The sequence below is a fragment of the Brachyhypopomus gauderio genome, chromosome 7, assembly GCF_052324685.1.
Source record: "Brachyhypopomus gauderio isolate BG-103 chromosome 7, BGAUD_0.2, whole genome shotgun sequence".
Classification (NCBI taxonomy): domain Eukaryota; kingdom Metazoa; phylum Chordata; class Actinopteri; order Gymnotiformes; family Hypopomidae; genus Brachyhypopomus; species Brachyhypopomus gauderio.
In genome coordinates this window covers 20,926,482-20,951,470 of record NC_135217.1, presented here as the reverse complement: position 1 = coordinate 20,951,470, position 24,989 = coordinate 20,926,482, and the positions used below count along the sequence as shown (strand labels likewise).

The 24,989-nt window shown below is 44.7% G+C and overlaps 2 protein-coding genes across 3 annotated transcripts in view; both read right to left on the bottom strand.

Moving 5' to 3' along the window:
* Positions 1-446: 446 nt before the first annotated feature.
* Positions 447-1,806, bottom strand: fabp10a (fatty acid binding protein 10a, liver basic). Its single transcript, XM_077012485.1, has 4 exons — positions 1,661-1,806; positions 1,321-1,493; positions 779-868; positions 447-564 (listed from the first exon to the last, which is right to left on the bottom strand). Exons 1-4 carry the CDS (start codon positions 1,725-1,727, stop codon positions 514-516), a joined length of 381 nt encoding a protein of 126 aa, XP_076868600.1. The 5' UTR covers positions 1,728-1,806; the 3' UTR covers positions 447-513.
* Positions 1,807-3,051: 1,245 nt separating this feature from the next.
* myom3 (myomesin 3) overlaps positions 3,052-24,989 on the bottom strand; it is a 35,961-nt gene continuing 14,023 nt past the window's right edge. The window contains exons 9-37 of one of the 2 annotated variants that reach the window (XM_077012480.1): positions 22,831-22,971; positions 22,244-22,405; positions 19,874-20,015; positions 18,196-18,395; positions 17,141-17,194; positions 16,184-16,311; positions 14,795-14,978; positions 14,216-14,390; positions 13,796-13,917; positions 12,322-12,509; positions 10,446-10,572; positions 9,424-9,605; positions 9,164-9,278; positions 8,854-9,010; positions 8,364-8,470; positions 8,093-8,137; positions 7,599-7,738; positions 7,267-7,411; positions 6,992-7,051; positions 6,427-6,494; positions 5,961-6,068; positions 5,673-5,760; positions 5,286-5,324; positions 5,066-5,171; positions 4,569-4,732; positions 4,190-4,226; positions 4,077-4,099; positions 3,812-3,867; positions 3,052-3,713 (exon numbers count right to left, since the gene is read on the bottom strand). In XM_077012480.1, the coding sequence (XP_076868595.1) occupies positions 3,447-3,713; positions 3,812-3,867; positions 4,077-4,099; positions 4,190-4,226; positions 4,569-4,732; positions 5,066-5,171; positions 5,286-5,324; positions 5,673-5,760; positions 5,961-6,068; positions 6,427-6,494; positions 6,992-7,051; positions 7,267-7,411; positions 7,599-7,738; positions 8,093-8,137; positions 8,364-8,470; positions 8,854-9,010; positions 9,164-9,278; positions 9,424-9,605; positions 10,446-10,572; positions 12,322-12,509; positions 13,796-13,917; positions 14,216-14,390; positions 14,795-14,978; positions 16,184-16,311; positions 17,141-17,194; positions 18,196-18,395; positions 19,874-20,015; positions 22,244-22,405; positions 22,831-22,971 (3,530 nt within the window). In that variant the 3' untranslated portion in view covers positions 3,052-3,446. Of the gene's footprint in view, positions 3,714-3,811; positions 3,868-4,076; positions 4,100-4,189; positions 4,227-4,568; positions 4,733-5,065; positions 5,172-5,285; positions 5,325-5,672; positions 5,761-5,960; positions 6,069-6,350; positions 6,495-6,991; positions 7,052-7,266; positions 7,412-7,598; positions 7,739-8,092; positions 8,138-8,363; positions 8,471-8,853; positions 9,011-9,163; positions 9,279-9,423; positions 9,606-10,445; positions 10,573-12,321; positions 12,510-13,795; positions 13,918-14,215; positions 14,391-14,794; positions 14,979-16,183; positions 16,312-17,140; positions 17,195-18,195; positions 18,396-19,873; positions 20,016-22,243; positions 22,406-22,830; positions 22,972-24,989 lie in introns of those variants that run through there. The other variant, XR_013132389.1, reaches the window with a different exon arrangement.

Genomic DNA, 24,989 nt, shown 5'->3' with positions numbered 1-24,989 from the left:
AATGTTTGAATATGTTTGAAATTTGGAATAAATATGCAATGATGCGCATGATAAATTCTTTCATGATTTACATGCAAATAAACTACATTTTCAGCGTGTTGATGGGTGTTTTGTTTGAATTTGTTTACATAATGTATTTTAGGTTTAAACATTTGATTTTTGCAAGGCATGGACCTTGTTAAAATATTTTGGCCTCATCAGTCTTCCATACCAGCCCATGTTTTCACCTTTCTAACCAAGATCTGAAAACCCTCAATTAATCAGTAAGTGACATGATGATAATCAAAATAGCATTTTAGGGTGTAGTAAAGAAGAAGTTGTCCAGCAGGATTACCATTTAATTAACATATAGTACTATTATTTTAAATATAAACCATTGATAACATTTGCATGTTGAACAAGGACCTGTGATTTTGAAGGTAAAGGACTACAATAATGCAAGTATATTTGATAAAAGATGTGTTTATTTAAATAGTTTCAAACTACAATACATTTTCTCCTGGATATGTTTCATCACACCTTTTTACTCTTCCTGATCATGGTAGTCCCTCCTACTGTAAGAGTCTGAAATAGAGAGCAGTAATATCAGAAATACAGAAAGGAAGACTGTGGCTGGGTGTTTTGTTATTCCTCATAAAACTTTTAATGTTAAATATTTTGAAACATTTCAACATTATTTGGCTCATAAATAAATAGTAGATACATTTGTATGTATCTACTATTATCAGTTCTAAGATTTTGTTTTTCCTATATGATTTTAGAAATACTTTGTACACACCTCAATCATCTCTCCTCCCTTGATTTCTTGTGTGTGTGAGAACTTCTCAGTCTGGCAAACAAGCTTCCCTCCCTCCATCTTCACAGTGCACTGGAGGACAGAAACAGCAATTCCACTCAACATCACAGAGATGTATGAGCAGGGGCTCTTCCCCTCACGGATTAAGGGATGGATTAGTCCTCTCAATCCCCAGTCCTGCACACTCTTTTCCTCATGTCACTTAACACCTATGTCCACTCACTTGCTGCTTGTCAAGCACCTTATGAGCTGAGTCACGGAGATTACAGAGTTGTAAAAATATCTAAACTTTCCACTGTTTTGGCCTAGCAACCACAAAACAAGAATAACAATTGTTATTCTGTTGCACATGCTTGCAGAGTGCATAAAGAAAACTGTCAGCTTTGTAAAAACAAATAAACAAACCCTTGTCGTTGTATACAGAACAATATACTAGGTTTTCTGAAACAGAAACAGTTTTTAATAGTGTTTTATCAAACCTCTAGCCACCATCCAGATGGTGGGTAAAAATAATAAACAGACACCTTGAGCTTCTTGCCGTCCATGGTGTTGATTTCTGCTTCCTTGCCAATGGTGAATGAGTTAGTGACTGATTTTCCTGGGGTCTTGGAGGTGATGACAAAGTCATTGCCCTTCTGCTGGATCTCTGTCACTGGTTTGATGTCTTTGGCCATCTTAATCACGTCCTCTGGTAATGCTACAGATATACAAAATAAATGCAAGAGAAAAGAACACAAAGCTCACAAAAAGTTCCAGTGCTAAGGGCATGTGCCTTGTGTTAAAGCACTCTTTAATGGGCCCGGTGTGGAGTACACACTCACCCTTTGACCCACGGCCAACAGAACTTTGATGTAGAGTACTCACGGATAGCTTTGAGGAATTCCTCATAGTTCTCCTGCTCATAAACCTGCCATGTTCCATTGAAGGCCATGTTTCCTGGGGTCTCCTTCACAGCGAGAAGCCAGAGCTCGACACAGCGGAGTGGAGGGGCCGCACACACTCTCTCAGGTACTTATACCGGAGAAGAAAGGGCCTTTTTGCTTTTGTAATCATTAATGTGTTTGCCGTTTGTATAACCCAAAGTTCACTTACATCTACAGTTCTAAAACCCTTATGAAAATCAGTCAAAAATAGGGCACTCTTGATCCACACTGGCATTCAGTGCACAGGCTAGCCCCTGTTGCTAGGGCTGTCCTGGAGTAAAATTCCATAATACACATTGAGGTTACTGATACCTAAAAAAGATAGTAATAATAATATAGCTAGTTTCTACATTTATAGAGCCAGACAGTGAAAATACAGGACAAACAAGGTCCAACTTGTGACAAAAAATTATAATGACACATTGTGTTCTATAACATAAGCTTTAACATGTAGAAAGGCACCACAGATATTTCTTCTACCTTTCAATCTTTAAATAAAACCTGCTGGCCCAGTGATACAGACTACTTTAGTGATGAACACTGTTAGAGATTAGAATTCTATAAAAATCTGAATATGTAAAATATTAAAGTGTCTGTAGCATTCTTTTTTAAACAATGACAAGTACATGACAATCTGCACTTCTAATAATTTTAACCACATTTAACAGTACTGTAGAAGAGTAATTTTAATGAAGGAAAAATCTTTCTGCCAGTTTATATGAGCTATCTAAGGTATCGGGTATGAATGTTTCATATCTCCCCTTCATTTCTTCATTTTCACCCTAATACAATACTGGTCTATTTATGTCAGAGACATAGTTTGCCTAATACGATTTGCAGTTAGATGGGTTTTTTTTTGCATCTTTCATTCTTGATCAATATTATTGTGAGAAACCTAAAGATTTGGTGCTCACATTCAAGTGTGCATGAATTTTATCTTGTATTGTTCCATCCCACATTTCCACATTTAATTTATTGTTCCACGAGTCCACATTTCAACAGACGTGCATTTAACCTTCGCTATAACCACCAGAAACATTTACTGATGTGTGAAGCCAAAGCTGAGGACCGATGTGGAAACGCTGCACTGTTCAGATGAACAGCAGGTTAACGACACTGATCTGTTTGCTCTTTTTTTTTTGCTTACCTGCACAAGAAAACGATGGCCTCTGATTTTCTCACATACACACACACACACACACACACACACACACACACTGAACAGACCACAGGTCTTATGCATTGGAACCTGCTCCCATTCTTCTTTATTATTCTTACACAGTACAAATGAAGACATCATCACGCTCTGAACCACGACACAGGCAAAATGAATATGATCAAAATCCTCTGAGCTTTATTCCACTCCACAGTGACACAAACACACACCTGTCAATCAGACTCGCAGGCCTTTTGTTTGATTAACAGTGAACTCGCTTAATTGCTTGATGAACCTTGATCATTTTTGCTTGATTAACCATTTGACTAATATGTTTTTAACACCCCACTGGGAATCTGGCTGCAATTGATTGGCTGGTTTCTAGGCTCTCATATCCACTAAACTATTAAGGACACATGCTGACTAAACTCTTTGGTACTAAACTGTGAGCTAATCACATGGGCTTGGAGCAGCTTTTTATTGGCGAATCTGAGTGGGGACATTAAATGGGTCCTTGCTGGGCTCGAACATGCCCAACACTGTGTAGACGCTCCCTCACGCCTGCTGTGCGCTACACCTCGATGGCGTCTGCCCGTGGTTTCTCTCCGTGCTTGTACACGCTGACCGTCACATTGACCGTCTCCACGCCGTACTTATTGCGCACAAACACGCTGTAGTTTCCCGAGTCCTCCATGTTCACAGAGTGGATGGTGAGGGTGGAACACTTGTTGTCGGTGGCTACGTGGAAACGTCCCGCGGAGGGGATCTCCCGGTCGTTCTTCAGCCAGAACATCTCCGGGACCGGGTCGCCGTCGGCAAAACAGGTCAGACACAGAGACTGTGGGACATTGTGAGAGAGGGGAGAGGGAGAATGAGAGAGGTTGACCTTTATTTACTGATGACAGAAGCTCCTTCAGGTTGGCTGGTGGAGGATACCTTGTCTTCCTTTATCGCCACCACGTCTGGTAATCCCTTCGTGACTCTGGCACGGTCTAGCAAGACAAAGCAGACATAATCCTCTAGAACTGAACTGCTTTTTACTCTCTACTGTAATGCATGACAAAGAACACACTGTCCAAGAATGCATACAGGATGAAATTAAACTCGTTAGTGTGATTACACATGCATTACAAATAATTTCCTACTACCTATAAATAATAATGTCATCTGCATTTTCAAGAGGTCCTTCAAACATACTTACTTTTCTCAGCAATTTCAACTTGCCTGATGAGAACAGAATAAAATAGCTGTTAAATGTAGATCAAGTTATAAATATTATGAGATTACAACAGGCAATGACCAAACCGCACTTACTTAAGCCTTTGGTACTCGAGCAGAGCATCTGCAAAAGCTTCAGAGGAAAGAGAGCGGAGAAGGTTTAAAGAACGCCACAGAACCAGATATTTGACTGAATACGAAACTGACTGGCCACTAGATGGAGCTGTTGAGTTGGTGAGTTCCATTATTTTGTTACAAGCCCTGCTAAAGGTCAGACGAGAAGCAGTTTTCTGCTCACTGAATGTACAAGTGCCTGTTTGTGATTCTGTTTGATTCACAGTGATGCATTTGTACTGTGGTGTCTAGAATATCTTTTATTCATTTGTCGTCTGGTGTGAACAAGAGCAAAAACTCCACTAGAAGGACTTTGAGTGCCTTCAAAGTGACCAGGACATTCAGATAACCATGGCTGTACCTTGTCCAGACAAATCCAGAGAGCGCTTGTGTGTCTCCTGTCCATCGAACAACTCCAGCGTGTACTTCCCTTTGTCATTTTCAGTGGGGTTGAAAATCTCGATCCAAACCTTCTGCATACTGCTGCCAGGTTTGGTTCTCTCCTCCTGATCAATCCTCTTCTCCCTACCAAGCACATAAAAAATACAAATAGGAACATAGAGGAATAGAGGAATTTTTTTTACAAATCAATAGCGTCTCCTTTTAAAACAGAAACCCAAGACCAGTTAGAGAAAACCCCCCCCCCCCAAAAAATCCAAAAACACATTTTACTGTTCGTGTGGATGCAACACTTCTTAGCACCACGAGGGAATTGAAACAAGCACAGTCCAAAGCATTCTGAAGTGTTCTGAAGTGGCGGCGTGCCGGGCCTCAGAACTGAGCCACAGCTCCAAAGCCCGGTGAGGCAGCAGTGCTCCGAGAGCCCGGGGGACACGTCTCCGGACAAAAGGGACTCACTTGAAGTACCAGCTGGTCTTCATGTAGCTCAGATAGTACTTCAGAGAGCAGTAGAGTTTGAAGCCGGCTGCTGTGCACTGGATCCTCACGGGGCCGGCGGAGAGAGCTGCGATCACACAGAGGGCCGGGAGATGCTCTCACTGCCAGCGCTTTGTACAAAGACATCAAGGTTTGTGTTTCAGTTGGATGTCAGTGGCTCTCTAGCTGCTCGTGAACCTACCACACTGTTTGCCCAAGTGCTGCATAAGCTTGTCAAACTCTGTGAAGAAAGCAAGAAAAGAATTGGCTAGATGTACAGGTGATAAAACGGCATTTCAGTCAAACCCACTGCATGTTTTGGGATATGGCAGATGGTGATGAAAGAGACAGAGGTTTAATGCTTATTTTAATTTTTGACATTAGAATGACATTAGTTTGACTACTGGGAACTTGTATTTCTACAAAACCCAAACAAACACAAAACAATAAAGTGGAAAAGTGAAAAGGCCCTTTTTATGACGGCACTGATGAAGTTGATGAAGTATTTCTGACATACTAATCTAAAGAAGAACTAACAGTCATAATCAGTGTAGCTGTAGGAGCCCATGTAGTCTTGTTTCCTCCTTACCCTTGTCCACTAACTCCAGGACACTCTCGTCTGTCCCTCTGCTGTCAGACACAATGGCCCGGTACACGCCTGCTTCCTTCTTCGTCACCTGAGAGGCCACACAAATATGGTTCACATTTTAATAAAGAACGTACACTCCTCTCTGACATCTTCTTTATGCCAACAACGGATGGAAGTTGATCCTACGGATGCTAATGTTAATCGACGCCTGCGTCTTTCTTTCAGTATTAGCAAAGCTGAGCACGTAGCCAATCTAAGCGGCCGTGTGTGGAAACTTAGCAACGCTACCTGGGCGACTGTATATGTGCTCACTCCAGACGGGTCGTATTTGGCCTGCGTGATTTCCACACCATCCTTAAACCATTTCAGTGTGGTATCCTTGCTCACATTTGTCACCTGCATTCATAAGAAAGCCCATCGCAGTTGGTATACACAGAACAGATTTAGACTCCATTTTTCACCATTATTGTAATCCAAAAGGAATCTGATGCCAAATCAGCAATATTAATCTTTAAACAGTTCTCTTAGTTCAGGTTATCTGATATCAAATATGTTTTATATTCATTTACACTTCTGAATTAGTGTTAATACATTACAGTTATGGATTAAATATATTACTTGGATGAAATAGCTAAGTAGAAATGGAAGTTAGTCCATTAATACTTTGTAAACACTGACCCAAGCGTCCATGTAATAGATTCATGTCAGCAGTAAATTTGTGTTCAAACACGCATGCAGTAAGCCGGCTGGTGACCTTGCATTTCATAATCATCTCACAGTCGTTTGTCACAGTCCAGGACAAAAACTCCTCAAAGTGGGGACCTTCAAAAACACGAGCCTTGTTGATCATTTAGCATTTTATATTGGCATCCGCTAAACGATTCAATATAAATGCTGGCGATACTCTTGCATAAAGCAGTTTGGTTATTGGCTAAGTGCGGATTTGAGTAAAAGAAAACTGGAAAAAAGAACAAGATCAAGAACAACAACAACAACAGAAACTGGCTGGTGACACGACCCCTAGCAGAAAGACTGCAACAAGTGATGCAATACACATGTAATGTGTTGTGATCAGATTACATTACTAAGGCTGATGAGACATCCTTCACTTCATTGTAAAACACATTTTAAATCAGTTAATCTCTAACTGAATACATTTATAAAATAACCTCCCCTGCCCTGAACTGCACATTGACAGCTATGTGTGTGTGTATGAAATGATGAAATGTGTCCTATGATCAAAATTCCACTTCCACACTCACACAGCTGTCTGAATGTGTGTGTGTGTGTGTGTGTGTACTGGCCCTTTGGACACTCACCTGCACGCCTCTTCCAGTCCTGTCTGTTGGCCTCAGATCTGGCCATGGTTTGCTTGAACTCTGCCAAATGACCCGAACACAAAATGACAAGATCAGAGAGATTGTTTATGGGCTAAAGTACAAAATTCAATGTGGTTTGTGACAGTGACCTTTGACCACTATGAGACCTTACGAGATGCACAAGCTGAAGTGTGTAGCATTCAGCGCTAGCTGAGTACGTCAGCACCACGTTTAAAACTATTTAAAGAGGCGGAATAAAGACTCATCTGACGTACTCTCATCCACCAGGACCAGCGTGAACTGGTTCTTAGCTCTGCCATCCTTCAGCTGAGCTGTGTAGGAGCCCTCATCCTCCTTTGACAGGTGATCAAACAGAATCTCCACTAGCCCGTTCTCCCTGTCAAAGCCGATCCTGCGCGTCTGTGGAGGGCACAAGCAGATACAGTTTCAGCTCGGTCTCATAGTTCTGGGGGGGGATTATGAAAGTGTTGAACCTCATCAAGCTTACTTAATCTCAGTGAAAGAACAGAGAGCTTAAATTAAAATGGTCCTGAATCTCTCTCTCTCTCACACACACACACACACACACACACACGGAAGCATGTACTGGTGTGCTGGAGATCTCTCTGTCGTTGAGGATCATGCGTAGTTCAGCACTCTTGCTCAGAGGCTCGGTCTGCAGCCACAGACGTACAGCTCCCATCTCCGTCACCTCCACCTGCCAGCCCTCCGACCGCAGACCAATCACTGCCCGGAAATAAAAACACAAATACAACCACATTATTCTGTGGTTGGATTGGAATGCTTGTGTGTGTGTGTGTGTTTGTGTTCATCTTATGATGGGCTCCATAACACTTTAAAGAAACATGGGGGTTCTGAGGTCCACGTCTGAGGATCTCAAGACTTGGTGCAGTGCACCAGCTCTCCCTGAGCCAATCAGCTAGCCTCTAGGGCGGGACCTCCAAGCCCATGCGGAGCCCATTGGTGGAGTCTAGCTGTCAGCAAAGCTGCTGCCCTGAACAGGAGCCCTTGCTTCACCCAGGCCGGGGCAGGTAAGGAGCTCCATGCAGCACTCCGTCAGATGTTCCTCCTGCCACTTACATGGGTGTCGGATCTGCCAGCTCAGCTCCATCAGCCTCTCCAGATCTGCGAGACCATGAACAAGCATAGCGTCAGAGTCGCGGCCGGGAACGAGTCCTTTCGACTCATAACGCACCTGCAGTTGGGCTACAGCTGCTTGGTCTGCTACGGTACATCAGGGTACGTTGTTAAAACTACAGCAAATGGAAAACCTGACTTTTTACACTCAGCTCAACCTTCGAGCCACTGACGCTGTACGCTATGGTAAGAGAACAGAAGAGGCACAACGTACCCGCAGCGGTGAAGTCGAAGCTGGAGGAGATGTCGGGACTGTCCGTCCTCTCAGCAGCGTAGAGGCCCAGGTCCTCCTCTGAGGCAGCGGTGAAGGTAAGGACAGACCTGGTCCACACACACTCGTCTCAGTACCGTGATGTGCTCACACCCCTTCACTTACTCATCCTCTCTGACGTCACTACTATCATTCCCTGTTTCCACCCATGCCTGTCCAGACGTATGAACCCCAGTGAGAGAAGCTGTTGGGAGATGGGCAGGGAGCTTTTTGGGGGGGGGGGGGGGTGTTGCATCTTCATGACAGTACGTGTTCTCTTCACAACTGCTTACTGTGCATATTTCACATCAGGAGATTATTTACTGCTGGAATTCATGCAATTTTATGACTTCTGTACTATTTTTGGTAACACTAGACAGGTTGCATAATCTGCATGATACGTGTTTATAAAATGCTCTGAAATGCAACTCAGACCATAGAAACTCAAACACACTTGTTTTGCTTGCTCTCCACGCGAGCTCTTCCTGCATCGATGGGCTCTCTGTAGCTCTTACTCCACTTAACCTCGCCTTGGGCGTCAGTCTCAGGGCTCTCGAAACTCAGGAAGATGAAGCCATCATTATCAACCCCGATCTCGATGTCCCTGGTTCCTGTCAGTTATAGCAGTGAGAACAGTCATTGAAGCCACCTGGGCTTCAAAAGGGCTACCCAAATGTACCTATGAACGTGTAACATAGACCCCAACAACTGAAAGCTGGCTCAGAGGTGCAGCGCCATCTGCTGGATGGTTTAAAGGAACTGACCTGGGCTGGTCTGGGCTGTGATTGGCTCGGTGGAGAGAGAGGGTCTTCCTACTCCAGCACTGTTGATGGCGGACACACGCAGGCAGTACTTCTGACCACCCTGCAGCCCTGACACCTGCCAGCAAGCAAACCAATGTAAAGCTCACATTTCTCTTCAAGCACTCCGTTAAAGTCCAACAATGTCAATGTTATTAATGGTCAGTGAATGCTAGAATGAGATGACACTGTGTTCTATGATGACACTACGTTTAGGACCTGACCTTCAGCTGGGTGTCTGTGACGGGCTCCTTTGTCACAGTGGTCCAGTCCTCTGACTCCTCCCCCTGTCTAATCTCCACTACATAACCAGTCACTTGTGATTGGCCTTGGTACAGAGGCTCCGCCCACAACAGGACCAGGGAATCTTGCCTCACCTCTCTGAACTCCAGGTCATAAGGGCAGCCTGCAGACAGCAAGTGAACATCAGAGTGTGAAACCCATCAATTTATTCATGGCTTGTCAGATTCAACACCCCTCCCACCAGCCCAGCCAGCTATCCATCAATATGTCAGTTCATCCATCTAATCATGAATCCATCTTTCTGTCCGGTTCTTTTGCGCTTTTCCTTGCTTCTCACATCACTTCGTGTGAACAATCTTTTTCTTCTTGTAGGAGAAAAACTACTTTTTTTTTTCAAATGGCAATAAAACGTGAAATTCAAGGCACAACTTGAATGTGTTTGTCACATTCATATCTTTGCAATAGATGGTTATATATTGTATGCGAGCCCACGACTGGCAGACAACACTACGACATCCCTGGGCACAGACAAACATCTGAATTGTGTGTATTGATGCTTCATCCTATATGGGCTTCCCACAATAATATCCATACAGTACAAGATGACTCTTGCAGAATAAATAATAATAATAAAAAATACTAATGAATTCCTAAGTTTGAGCTTTATAGAATAAAAATGTGCTGCATTCATCCATTTAAATGTACAGCAGTAAATCCTCTTAAACGTCTTCACTCACATTTAAATTATTAATGGTGTAGAAAGAGCTTAATCCATGGAATTAACAGCCACTGCTGAACAAAGTAGCATGTCTCTGCCAGCACATTAAGAAACCTAGCATGGGTCTCCCAATACATATGAGCAATGTTCAAGATGCTTCTGTCTACGATGGTGCAATCAGAACTCTTACGTTCTAGCTTCGCCCGTGTCTTCTGTCTTCTGTGGGAGTGGGAGCGTATTTTGGACTTCTGAAGAAAGACCAGTGAGGGTGTGTAGTGTTCTTACCAGGCACGGGCATGGTCCACCGCTCACACAGAAAAGCCTCGCTGGGTTGGGAGGGTCTGCCCACCCCGATGATGTTTTCTGCAAATACACGGAACTGGTAGTAGTGTTCCTCCAGGAGCCCGGACACCTTTAACAAGAAAATAACGAAATGAAAGAGCTTGCTTAGCCGATCGTGTGAAGATATGGTGTGTAGTTACAGGATGTGCTTAAGACACAAGAGAAAGGCGCTCCATACGTATGGTGGAGAGAGATACCCAGAGGTGAACAATTTAATGTTGACTTCCTCATCTTCAAAAACGTTGCACTGAGATGTTCGCAGTTTAACTTCCCATAACTGCACGTTTATGGAGGCTGTGTAGTAATCATTCTTCTTAATTAGTTTCCCCACTGCTGCAGGGACTGTGGGCTCTAAACGTATGGTAAGCCGTGTTTAACGACATTATGCTAAAGAGTTCCTCCGCTTAGAGATACTAATGTTTGAAAGGTGGTTGGGAGCATTGATCTCTTCACTTTATCTCTGCACTGATGGTCACTTGTCCTGAGAAGGGTTAGTTACATCTGCAGATACCAGATACCCAACCACTTACAAAAGCTTGCTTACACAAAACCATTTGATTAACATTCTTAGATTGTGGTTATCATGTGTGACCAAGATTACTATATATATATATATATATATATATATATATATATATATATATATATATATATATATATATATATATATATATATATATGCCTATTAATACTAGACAGGTGATAAAGGTTATTAAGGCACTGATTTCAAACACAGTTTTTTCCATACTCAAGTCTTCGGCGTATACGAGTAACTACTAACAGCAAAATACTCAGATTATTGCCACTAGGTGGCAGTAGTCCACTTGAGGACACTTGGGCACAGGCCATTGGATTAGTAAGAACACTGAAGTAAAGAGCCCAGCTAGAGATGTACAGACAGCTTCTAATGAAACTACATAGTCAGGATGCTTCCCTGACTGCCTGATGTGGTGAGTATCTCTGGTAGAAATGGTTAACATTACATTCTCTGTAACAAAAAATGCCCGAGATACTGGATCACAGCAATGTATTCTAATCAACATAAATGACACGGGAATGGACTTGGCAAATTAAAGCCAGAAAAGCCAGAAAACTTCTTTTGTGGGATACATTAATAAAAATGAATAGTGATATATTCACCAGATGGCCAGCAGAGGGTGCTGTGATCTCATGATCAAGATAAATGCTGGTTTTACTACAATAATTATTATACTTCTATAGAGAAATACAAATCAGCCAATCACTGCCACACTTCTAGTATACTAATTAAAGGGTGAGAATGATGGAAATAAAAAAAATTAGACTTTAAATTGAGGTTGTAATTAGGTTGCCATGGACACTGCACGGTGCCAGCTGACACTTAAAGGAAAGAAAGGGAGAAAGCTTAGTGACTGGATAAACACATTAGTAGATAAATGTGTTTATAAACAGATAAGCAATGTATGCAGTCTAAACCGTGTAAATCCATTTTAAGGATGGACCGATCCATCTGGCTGTTCACAGCAAAAGACACATTTAGCACTGAGCTTTGGGTTCAGCCTCAAATATGGATTTCTAAAGCTGTAAAACTTTGTTGATATGTGAGAAAACCCAATTCTCTGGTGAAAACCCAACGGGGAGTCAGAGTTTGGTGGTTTCTCTACTCAAACACACCTAATTCATATCATCAGCTACTGTCCAGGTTTTATCATAATGGTGGTGCATTCAGATTGGGCCTCGTGATCCTTTACTCATGAGAACTTCTAACCTTCTCTTAAAACAAATAGTCACAAATAGACATGGCAGTCACTGTCTGGGCGGAGGGCAGTCCTGGACTCACCGTGTACACCCTCTCATTGACAGGCCTGACGTTGACCTCTGACCAGGCGCTCTGGGACTTCTCCCGCCAGTCCAGGTAGTAGCCACGCACGGGCTCTCCGCCGCTGCGCTCAGGGGCGCGCCAGGCGATGACCATCTCACTGCCCGTGCAGTTGAGAAGCGCGATGGCAGACGGAGACGACGGGACCCCTGTGGCGGGAGGGGGAGGGGCTCTTCGTCAGCTCCAGCTGTTATACGTATTTATTATATTTTTAAAAGAACTTAATGAAAACAGTGGACCAAACGAGACCGTTTGTGGCCGACAGCAGTGGCTCCACCTGCTGGGCTGGATGATTAGCAGTGTGAGTCTTAGCACTGATGGAGGTGATGGTGTGGGTGGTGTGTGAGGTGTAGTACTGCTTAAGCTACCAGCAGTGAACGTCTGGACAACAGCAATAAATGAAAACCATTACCAGCAAATGCTGAAATAGACAGTGACTGAAACATGATGTCATGTGTCATATGATGTGATGTCATACAGTGGTGATGTCACATGGACATGAAAGCTGGTGAGTCCTGCTGGGAATCACGAGGATTACTGGTGCAACTCGTTTCCCTGTGCAATCCACAGAAGACGCTATCGTGGTTTCCGTCAAGGAAGGCTGGTTACTGTTATCTCCTCCTGGTGACCTATCAGTTTCAATTTTAATGTCAGAGCCAAGGAATTACCTGACAGGGCATTGTAGACATATATTAAAAACAAATGGTGTTATTAATCTGACAGATGATGCTAAGAACGGAGTGTAGTATAGAGTGATCAGCAGTCCGATTTCTCTGCTCACATGGTGGCTTCTAGTACCAGTCTACACTCTATGCCTTTCACTGTCTGGATGACGCAAGTTAAATTGGCAGAATGCAGCGTCCTAAATGGATAACAATGTTATAACAGCACATCCATCCGCACGTTTATCCCTCCGTTCTCAGAGAGTCGCGCAAAGATTCTTCGGCTGGAACGACAGAATGTCGAGTCTATCATTGTCTGATTGGGCATGGGTGTGTTTATAAATGGCCCGAGTGTGAGTGACAGTAGGAACGAGGAGGCGTTTAGCGCCCAGCGCGGCGGGGAAAGCGCATTATCCAGCACCTATTACAGGTCACAGCTGTGGCAGCCGCGGGGCGATTCCATTCCAAGATTTCACCAGCAATGAGGCTCGCGCGCACTTTAGTTCTATTACGCAGGACTACAGGAGGGGAAATAAACACCTTGTAGGAGTGTATGTCTGTTATATTCTTCAAAAAAGGACACATTTCGGTATTTTAGGTATTAAAAATATCTTTAAAAATGCTTATTTGACGTTATTTAACAACTGCTCTTAGAAGTCGGTTTCCGGTCAATGGGTTTTGCATTCAGAAGTGTATAAATTATCTGTGGTATCCAATCATACGTGTGTGTGTGTGTGTAAACCCCAGACTGCTGGTTAGCAGGTCCGTCTTACTCTTGGCTGCTCTCACTCGGAGCGGCTCGGATTCCTCGGAATACCGGCTGTTTCCAGCTCGGCCCACGGACTTCACACGGAACACGTACTCCTTCCCGGTTCTGAGCCCATGCACTGTAAACCTGAACCACAGAAGAAATAAGCATAGTGTGTTAAAAGTTAAAAAGCAGCTTGGGGGTTACGTGTAGAAGAGCAATCATTAAAACCTCCTGTTAGAGTTATTATTCATGTATTCATTATTCATGCCATATTATAGTCAAGCAAAGACGAGATGGACCAAAATGTCAGAGAATCAACGAAATCCGGACTGACCCCCCCCCCCCCCCCTTTTTTTATTCAGCATTATGTATGATGCTGGCGGCCAGCACTGCCGTCCATGTATAACATCACTCAAACACTGATGGAGAAGGAGGACTGGACCTCGTGCAGGCGAGCGGCTTGTTGTTGATGGTTCTCCAGTCGGAGGTCCCTGTCTCGCAACAGTACAGGTAGTATCCCAGAATGCCCTCTGTATTCTTGGGCTCCTTCCACTGCAGTAGGACCGAACTGTCCGTGTCCCTGATGGCCTGGACAGAGTGTGGCGCTGCAGGTACGCCTACAGAGGGGCGGAGTCTGTGTTAGCCAGCTTTACCTCACGAGACACAGTGTGAGGTTCTCTGAGAGGACTGACCAAAGAGGCCATTTAAAATCTTCCCCATTTAAAATGTACTATGAAGAACTACGATATACACACAGCAACTTCTCCACACAGCATTTTTAAATGTTTGTGTTTTATAGCCAAGGCAACTAAGGAAGAGCTGGATTTCTTCCTGATGAGCTGAAAATGCTATTTGTGTCAGAGCAGGAAAATATCATTGTCTTTAAACTCGTGGGGACTCGAGCTTAATAAACATTACTGTGAGTAATTGTCAGTACTGTCTTAAAAGCAAACATTGGTATAAGCCCATGTGAGGGAGATGACAGGAGAGATAAGGAAGGAGAGCGAGCCCCTCCACCCACCGAGAGCTTCCCGCAGGGAGACGGGCGGGCTGGCCTCCGACGGCTCGCTCACACCGTACTTGTTGACGGAGCGCACGCGGAAGTGGTAGACCTTCCCCTTCTGCAGGTCAAACGCGGCGAACCGCGTGGAGCTGATCCTCATCTCAAAGCTGGCCAGGTGCCAGCTTGGCTTTCCGGATTCTGACTGTAAATTTAACGCACAGAACTCAGCAACAAACCGCACTCGCCTCTTTCGGAAACGTAATTCATTATTTACTGGTCGACACATGCTCAAACTAAAAGCCAAATTCTTGTCCTGTGAAACAAAAGCAATCTTGGACAACAGTTTTTCACATGGGCTCTTCAGTGCTCTAACTGTCCTTTTGAATCACTGACTTTATTTTTCAATAATGTTTTTTTTTTTTGCTTTAGTAATATATATTTGCCTCTCCACATTTCTTCCTATTTTAATATAAATTACATTTAAATAAAAAAGGAAAATTTCCATGTAGATAATATTTCTCATTTTTCCCATGCAGAGGTAAACGAGTCTCAATTCTTGCTACTCCTGATGGATCAGATACATTTATTATGGAGCTACTTATATAAAATCCAATGAAGCAGCAGTATCCAGCAGACCACGAGCTCTCTCAGTCATTATAACCCCAGCAGGCGGCAGCCGACCTCGGCAGTGATGGGGGGAAACGTGGGCGCCTCTGCACTACATGATATGAAACCATCATCGCTGGCACTACAAGGGTGAATTAAACCCTATTCGACGGTCTAAGCTTTGAAACATCCTCCAAAATGTTTTTTTCTCTTCACTGTTCAGACATCCCCGGCGGAAACACCACCCACGAGGGCGATCTGATGTCTCACCAAGTGTAAAACAAAAGACGAGGGTGGAGATGGGTGTGGTTGGGTGGGGTCGGGCTAGTTTTAAGGCACAAACGCGCAAAGTTTGTGTTATTTCAGACGTTAGTGATGTCGGCTCGGTGGCTTTGAAGTGAGGGCAGAGATCGTAGGTCATGTGGTGTTGTGCGAACAGCTTAAAGGTGGCTGTATTTTTAATGAGTCCTCTGGCCGTCCCAAGCACCCCCCCCCCCCCCAGCAGATGCTGCTCCCTCTGCTGGGTCTCTAACTAGCAGGGAAGTCAAAGGGTGTTGTTAGCTAGACCCATTACCTTTCTGTGGGAGGCCTCCGCAGTGACCTGCTAAAGGCTGCTGGTTTGAAGACTCAACAAAGAAGCGTGGTGTAATGAGCTGTTTGGGGAGGCATGGGAAATGTGTGTGTGTGTGTGTGTGTGTGTGTGTGTGTGTGTGTGTGTGTGTACAAAAGCAGTAGAAGCATGGTAACAGCGAGACTTTAATACAAACTACACGCGTGTGGGGGTTGAGAGTTGACGTCTACCTGCTCCACGAAGTAGGTGAGCGGCTCCTTGCCGCGCGGATCTGGCTCGTTCCAGCACATCACAGCGTAGGTGTCGCTCAGCTCACACACACGCACGTCTGTCGGAGGAAACGGAACCCGGATCTGACCTGCAGCAAGAGGAAGGGGAGGAGCAGAAGGGCGAGAGGGCCAATCATCAACTAGCACAGATATCTCATGTTTGTGGAATACGCAGAAAGGCACAGAAAAGCCGATACAGCCAGTGGTGCCCCTGGAAAGGTGTAAACACATTAATGGAGTGGCTCTCATATCCTCCAGTATGATCAGAATGTGCTACGTGTGCTGTGTCTCTGGTGCACATCTCTTAGACGCATAAGACTCAGACTTGCAAGACTCTGACTTACAGAACTCAAGACTTATAATAGAGACATATTTTGTAACCTTGATCCGTATTGCCCGACTTGTGTCAGTCAGATCCCTTTCAAAACCGAACGCAAATGTTAAACCTCAAACGTGATTAACCAGATATTTTTCAGTAGGTGTATTTCCAGAATACTACAAAAAGGTTTGAACATTTTTTCCTGACAGATCTGATAAATGAAAGAGAAGAGGTGACAAAGCGATGACAGCTGATTTAAGAGGCGTCGGGGGAATGATTTCTTGATTATACTTGCCTGATTATAGTAGGTGCACACAAGGCCGTTCAAATCCCTCTCTACCTTTCTAGGGTGATGCGTAACACTATTAAACCAAGTGAAGTGGTATTTCGTCATCCCCAACTGCAGCCTCAGTATTATTACGGCATACTCAAAGCTTGGGAAGCTGTTGCAAAGTTTAACCAAGTTATTTTCACTCAATAGGAGCACGAGGAGCCGGACTAGTGCGATAAGTCTAGCAGGAAGTGCCCCGCGTTACTCCGTTCACCAACTGCAGGGTTTGTTATCACAGCGGTGAGGAGACTCATCGTGTGGTTCTTACTTTCCAGCTGGTCCTTGGTGATCACAATCTCTCTCCCTCGGTCTACCCTGACCACTGGAAGACAAGAGGAACAACAGGAACTGTGTTAGATAAAGGTGGCGTTGGGGGCAGTACCACTGAACGGTGTGAGAGAAAAATGTTTATTAGGAGAGGTTCAGGGGAAGAGGGGTGTTGACTGGGGGGGCTGTCTGAACAATCGTAATCATGGGCGTGGTAGTAGGGGGGGAAGTGGACCTGACTACCCAGGGCCCAAGTAGAGAGAGGGGCCCATTTTGCTCATGTGCCTCGTTTACTGGCATTTATAGGGGCCCACTGACATTGAGAGTGTACAGGGCCCAGAATTTGCTGCTACGCTCCTGATCATAATAACCTATTATATCATACCTATCATATCATACCTATCAAATCATACCTATTATATCATACCTATCATATCATATCTGTGATATCATATCTATCATACCTATTATATCATATCTATCATATCATACCTATCATATCATATCTGTGATATCATACCTATCTTATCCTGCTCTAGGTTAACGCAGTTCAGCCTGTAATATAATGTTCCCAAACCAGGTCTCATCACAAGTGGAATGCCAGTCATAACCAAAAGTTTTACTGATTCTCCAGTAAAATGTATTTTTAAATTTGAGAGCGTTAAGGTGTCCCTGGTGGTAAGACTGCAGCCCAAAGCACAGGGACACTATGAGAGCTAATGAGATGAGAATGAGATGAGAACGAGATGAGAATGAGACAAAAAGGTTCAGTGAGACTCGTTTCGCTAACAGTGTGTGTGCATTATGGGTTTCGTTTCTGTGTTGCCTGCTGCCTGATGAGTTATGATGAGTTATGATGAGTTATGGTGAGTTATGGGTTAAGGGAATCATGCTTTTGCCATAGCATTCGTCAGTTAAGCATTATATTGACCATAGTCATTTAATTAACTTATTGTAGAACATTATCTAAGCAATTTAAATGGAAATAAGATTTGCATATAAGATTTGCATTTGTGAGTGAGTGTATAATTATGATTATGTAACTAACTCAATTACCCATAGTCCTGCTGGGTTCCATGGGGTCAGAGGTGAGGACGGGGTTGGTGGGTTTAGATGGGCGTCCCACGCCAGCCTGGTTGACTGCACACACTCTGAACTGGTACAAGGTGTTCTCCTTCAAACCCATGACTGGGTAGTGACACAGCGTCCGCACTTCTTCATTGCAGCGTATCCACTTCTTGGTGCCTACCTCACACCTGTAACAGCAGGAAACGATTACAGGAAGAGAGGGAAGAGATATAGCAACACAAAAAGAAAGAAATAGAGAAAAACTAGAAAGAAGGATATTGTAACGTGGTGAATACAGAGACGTACACACCACGTAAGAAACAGAGAAGGGAGGACCCAAGTGCCGGTTAGTAAAAAAAAAAAAATGCAGAGCGTAAAAAACGAGCGATAACGCGCGCACACACACACCTGAGCAATAAACAATACTAGAGAAAATTAAACACGACGCGCAAAAACGAAAAGGAAACTAAACCGTGGAAATACAATCAGAAAACAACACGGAATTATCAACGTGTAAGCAGACGAGATAATGTCGTGGAATAATACGGTAAAAACTATAAACAGAAAACACGTGGAATCCTCAACACGTGAAAACCGAAACTAAGGACGCCAGGGAAAGACTGACAGCAGGCAAACGCCGCAACATAAAGACAACCTTCCCAAAACAATAAACAATGGATAGGAAGAGAAAACAGATTGGGGAAAACTTGAGAGGGGTCAGATAGCGGCGCAGGAGGTAGAGGGCGTGGCATCCGAGCCAGCCCTGACAGATATGAGCAGTTTAAGGAATAAAGATGGCCCTAAAAACATAAAAAACTAAACACTGCACTAATAAAAATGAAAACAGCAATTTAAAAACAAGGCAATTTAATTTGCTGGCCCAAGAAGAACATATCCTTGTTTACATATTTGGCTGTTTAGGTTATTCTGGCTCTGTCTTGTAGCAGAATGCTAAAAAGCTCTTTTAAAGGCCCCTCTACAACAAGGCCATCAGCATGTTACTTCTACAATAACCAGCATACTGTAGACAAAAAGAAAGTAATAATAACAAAAAATCAAGGATAATTTTCCAGGAAGTGCATGACTGACCAGCATAATACACCATAACCTGCCCACCAAAGGGAGGAAATGAACTCTGCAAAACTTTAAGAGCTTGAAGGTGTTGCTAGGAAACTGGAGGCTAAGTAGCTCAGAGTCGTGCTTTGACATTTCATCCAGCTGGTGCAGATGAAGCGCCTCTGTGTTTCTCTCTGTGTTTCTCTCTGTGTTTCTCTCCCTCTCTCTGTTTCTCTTGCTCTGTGTTTTGCATACTCTTTCATTCTCTCTCTATTTCTCTCTTATTCTCTCATCACACACACGCACACACACACACACACACACACACACACACGTACCAGTTTTTCACATAAATGCATAGTGGGTGTGAGTAGTTGTGCAGTAGTGTTTTATTACAAACACAGTCTTGCTGTTAACTAGTGGAGCGAGAGAGAGAGAGAGAGAGAGAGAGAGAGAGAGAGAGAGAGAGAGAGAGAGAGAGAGAGAGAGAGGGAGAGGGAACTTTTGACAGGAGCTACGTATCGAGCTACAGTGGCACAATATCTGTCTGTGGCAGCTAAGGAGAGAGCCTCGAATAGGCTGGGAAAGAGCTGAGCACCATTGCACTGACCTCTCAATGAAATAGCCTCGCACTGGGCCTGCTCCGTCAGCACTGGGGGGCTTCCAGGAGAGGAAGACATAGTCCCTGTTCACGTCAGAGCACTCCACCTGCAGAGGAGATCCAGCTGCCCCAGGAACCGCAGCAGACCCATCTGGGGGGGCAGGGAATAGAGACAAAGAGTGAGAGAAAGGTAGAGTGAAAGAGAAAAAGAAAAAATATATATAGAGAGAGGGGAAGGGATGTTGCAGGGAAAAACAGAAAGAAGGACAAGAAAGGAGTGCGGGAAAGACAGGAGTGTGTGAGAGCATGAGAAAGAGAGACATATAGCGAGGGAGACAGAGACATATATCAAGAGAGAGACAGAGAAAAAGAGAAAGGAGAGGGAGAGAAAGAGAGAGAGAAAAAAGAGAGGAGAGTCGTACAGCGAGAGAGAGAGAGAGTGTGAGAGACAGATTAATTACAGGCTCTCCGAGAAGCGCACGTCTCAAAATAACGACTGCCATCAGTCACAGTTCCCCCAGCAGGAGAAGCAGCCGGGTTGTGGGAGGCCCAGTGCAAATTCCCACTGCCCCCCGTGGCCCCTCCCTGACCCCGCCCACATTTGCACCGCACATTTGCTCAGTAAGATTAAGGATGGAAGGTGTAGAAAAAGCACTCTGAGCCATAATTACTCTGGACCCGAGCTGCTCACTGCCTTCACACAGACAGAAATGATGATGGCTAGTGTGCTGTCAGAGCTCTTAGGAGCTCCACAAGCCAGAGTGTGAGAAGATCGGTTAGACAGGAGCTCTGCTCGAGACACAGGCCACACCGCTGCCACCGACACCACTCAGGCTGTGTGAGGGACTTACAAAGCAGAGATTTAAAAATGTGTTCAGTGTTTGCAGGGGTTCAGGTTTTGCAATGTTAGCTGGGAGCAGCCTCGAATCACAGAAGAGCCACTGATCTTTAAACCCCCAGAACGCATACTTATGGAGGATAATTTTATTCTTTCTTGGAGCTATTTTCTGCTACATTATAGATTTGGAATCTTTTTAAGTTTCACACACACATAGTAATTAGCGAGCTGTCAAAACAGAATTTGCTGAGTGTAGGGCATAGAATTTTAATTGAAAATGAAACACTATTTACATTCTTAACAACACATTTGAAAAAAACTACCATCTGCACCATTAAACATCAAACAGACATTCATAGCTAGTCATCTGCCCTTGCGACAGGCTGTTGGCGGTAAATCTATTTATAATTTTAATTATTTTACTTTATTTGGACCTAAATACACTCAGTGCCAATGAGGTAAAAAAAAATCGACTTGTCTAAATAACCTCATTCAACTTTTTAACAGAAGTGTATTTCAAGGAACACATCCATACACCAATCAGCCCCAACATAAAAACCACTGACGTGAAGTGAATAACGCGTCTTCGTTACAACAGCATCTGTCATTGGCTGGCATATATCTGGCAGCAAGTAAACAGACAGTATTTCAGGATGATGTGCTGGAAGCAGAAGAAAACAAGCAAACGTAAGCAGTTCAGACAACGGCCATGTTGTGTTGCCTGGAGGAGAGACAGAGCTTACCCAGGACAGCACGTCTTGTGTGGGGCTGCCGCTATGTGGCGGTTAGTACCCACCAGAAGAGGCCCAAGGAGGGAGAAACGATGAAGTGGTGACTGGGTCATGGGCTTCCAAGGCTCACGGATGTGTGTGGGGAGTGAAGGCCTACCTGTCTGGTCCAATCCCACAGAGGAGCCACTGTAGCCCCAGTGGTTGGTAAAACTATCACAGGAAGGTGTCAGAACAAGCAGGGGTCAGAGTGTACAAGCTGGACCCTGTGTCGACCACCGCTGTCAGTGAACATCGGAACTCAGAAGGTGGCCTGGTCTGGAGGAGCTTGTTTTCATTTAGCTCATGGGGATGGCTGGGTGTGTGTGCATGGCTTATCTGGGGAAGAAGGGGAATGAACCCTGAGAAGAAGACAAGGCAGTGTGGGTCTGTGGGTCCATCTGGGTGATGTTCTCCTGGGCATCCTTGAGTCCTGTCATTCATGCGGATGTTACTGTGACATATACCACCTACCTGAAAACACCACGTTCACCCCGAATAGAAATAGTATCTAATGCCAGTGGCCTCTTACAGCAGGATAATGCACCTTGACACTATATTGTTGAGGAACATCACTGAGAGTTCAGGGTGGAATTTGGAGTTCTCGAGATATCAATCCGTTTGAGCACCTGTGGGATGGGATATTCCATCTTGCAACGTATACCCGACTTGTTGGCGTATGTGCACACACGTCTATTCACATAAACTAAAACATAACCAAACACGATTATTTCCATCCATCGGCCCATTTGATAATAACAAACTGCCTCTGACCTTTGACATACACAAAGGCGCAATGTTCTCTGGTGCCGTCCCAGGTGCGCAGACGGACCGAGTACAGCCCCTCGTGCTCCTTATGCGCCCCCTTCAGGGTGAGAGTGGTAGAGCACCTGGCTGTTTGCAGATCCACACGGACGGACGGACGGAGAGGCAACCCTACAAATGCAAACGCAGATGATGAATCACACAGCCTACGCATTACGGCATAAAGAGCAAGTAGATATTGACTACTGGCTGCTATATTAGGTATATCTCTCTACTTTGTAGAAGTCCAGGTACAGACTGCAGTTCCCTGGTGGCGTGCAGGAGGAGAAATGAGGCAAACCTCATACTCTGAAGACTTTACATACAACCACAGCTTAACAGTCCATACTGAGCTATTATGAGGGCCTGAATAAATCCTGCAGATGGGACATTTCAGTGGAGTGTTCATTCTATTGTGTGTATGATACATCTAAAATGAACATAACGACAAATCTCTTATGAAAAATCCAAAATTTTTGCAAGGTTTTGCTTTTAAATTTCAGAAAAGCTTAAAATGTTCTACGTTGAGAAATGAAGGCAGCATCTCCAGGTCTCACCATCTCTGAACCAGCTGACGTCCTGCTGGAAGGAGAGCAGGGGTGAGGAGAAGCTGCAGAACAGCACCAGGTTCTCACCCTCCTTCACAAATGTGGGAGGGAAAGTGGAGGCAAACAATGCCTCCTGCTCCAGCACTGGGACTGAGGAGAAAAGGAAGAGGAGAAAGAAAAGAGGAGAGAAGAAGAGAAAGAGGAAAGAGAGAAGAGGAGAGAAGAAGAAAAGAGGAGAGGAGATAAGAAGTTAATTAATGCTTCATATATATATATATATATATATATATATATATATATATATATATATATATATATATATATATATATAAAGTAATGTAAGGGGAAAATGTGTGTGTGTGTGTATATATATATACACACACACACACACACACACACACACATTTTCCCCTTACATTACTTTTGCTTTTATACTTTAAGTAGTTTTGAAACCAGTACTTTTACACTTTTACTTGAGTAAAAAGACTGAGTCGATACTTCAACTTCTACTGACGAATTTCTACAGAAGAACACACCTTTGTGTGTGTGTGTGTATGCACACACACACATACACACACACACACACACACACACACATGCGGTACACATATATACTTCTACTGTACTCGATATTATATTTCTGTTGGTGTGAGAATATTGGTACTATGATGGAATCACATTTAATCATCTCCATGAAGCAAGAGGGAGTAGTGAGAGCTTTCCTGTCCCCTCAACCGCACAAATGAGCCATCCAACAAATGAAGGGGTGGAGGTGTGTATGTGTGGGTGGAGGTGTGTATGTGGGGGTGGAGGTGTGTATGTGGGGGTGGTGGTGTGTATGTGGGGGTGGTGGTGTGTATGTGTGGGTGGAGGTGTGTATGTGTGGGTGGTGGTGTGTATGTGTGGGTGGAGGTGTGTATGTGGGAGTGGAGGTGTGTATGTGGGGGTGGTGGTGTGTATGTGGGGGTGGTGGTGTGTATGTGTGGGTGGAGGTGTGTATGTGTGGGTAGAGGTGTGTATGTGTGGGTGGAGGTGTGTATGTGTGGGTGGTGGTATGTATGTGTGGGTGGAGGTGTGTATGTGGGGGTGGAGGTGTGTATGTGGGGGTGGTGGTGTGTATGTGTGGGTGGAGGTGTGTATGTGTGGGTGGTGGTGTGTATGTGTGGGTGGAGGTGTGTATGTGGGGGTGGAGGTGTGTATGTGTGGGTGGTGGTGTGTATGTGTGGGTGGAGGTGTGTATGTGGGGGTGAAGGTGTGTATGTGTGGGTGGTGGTGTGTATGTGGGGGTGGAGGTGTGTATGTGTGGGTGGAGGTGTGTATGTGTGGGTGGAGGTGTGTATGTGGGGGTGGAGGTGTGTATGTGGGGGTGGTGGTGTGTATGTGGGGGTGGTGGTGTGTATGTGGCGGTGGAGGTGTGTATGTGTGGGTGGTGGTGTGTATGTGGCGGTGGAGGTGTGTATGTGTGGGTGGAGGTGTGTATGTGTGGGTGGTGGTGTGTATGTGTGGGTGGTGGTGTGTATGTGGGGGTGGTGGTGTGTATGTGGCGGTGGAGGTGTGTATGTGGGGGTGGTGGTGTGTATGTGGCGGTGGAGGTGTGTATGTGGGGGTGGTGGTGTGTATGTGGCGGTGGAGGTGTGTATGTGGGGGTGGTGGTGTGTATGTGGCGGTGGAGGTGTGTATGTGTGGGTGGAGGTGTGTATGTGTGGGTGGTGGTGTGTATGTGGGGGTGGTGGTGTGTATGTGGGGGTGGTGGTGTGTATGTGTGGGTGGTGGTGTGTATGTGTGGGTGGAGGTGTGTATGTGGGGGTGGTGGTGTGTATGTGGGGGTGGTGGTGTGTATGTGTGGGTGGTGGTGTGTATGTGGGGGTGGTGGTGTGGGGGTGGTGGTGTGTATGTGTGGGTGGTGGTGTGTATGTGTGGGTGGAGGTGTGTATGTGGGGGTGAAGGTGTGTATGTGTGGGTGGAGGTGTGTATGTGTGGGTGGAGGTGTGTATGTGGGGGTGGTGGTGTGTATGTGTGGGTGGAGGTGTGTATGTGTGGGTGGTGGTGTGTATGTGGGGGTGGTGGTGTGTATGTGTGGGTGGAGGTGTGTATGTGTGGGTGGAGGTGTGTATGTGGGGGTGGAGGTGTGTATGTGTGGGTGGAGGTGTGTATGTGTGGGTGGTAGT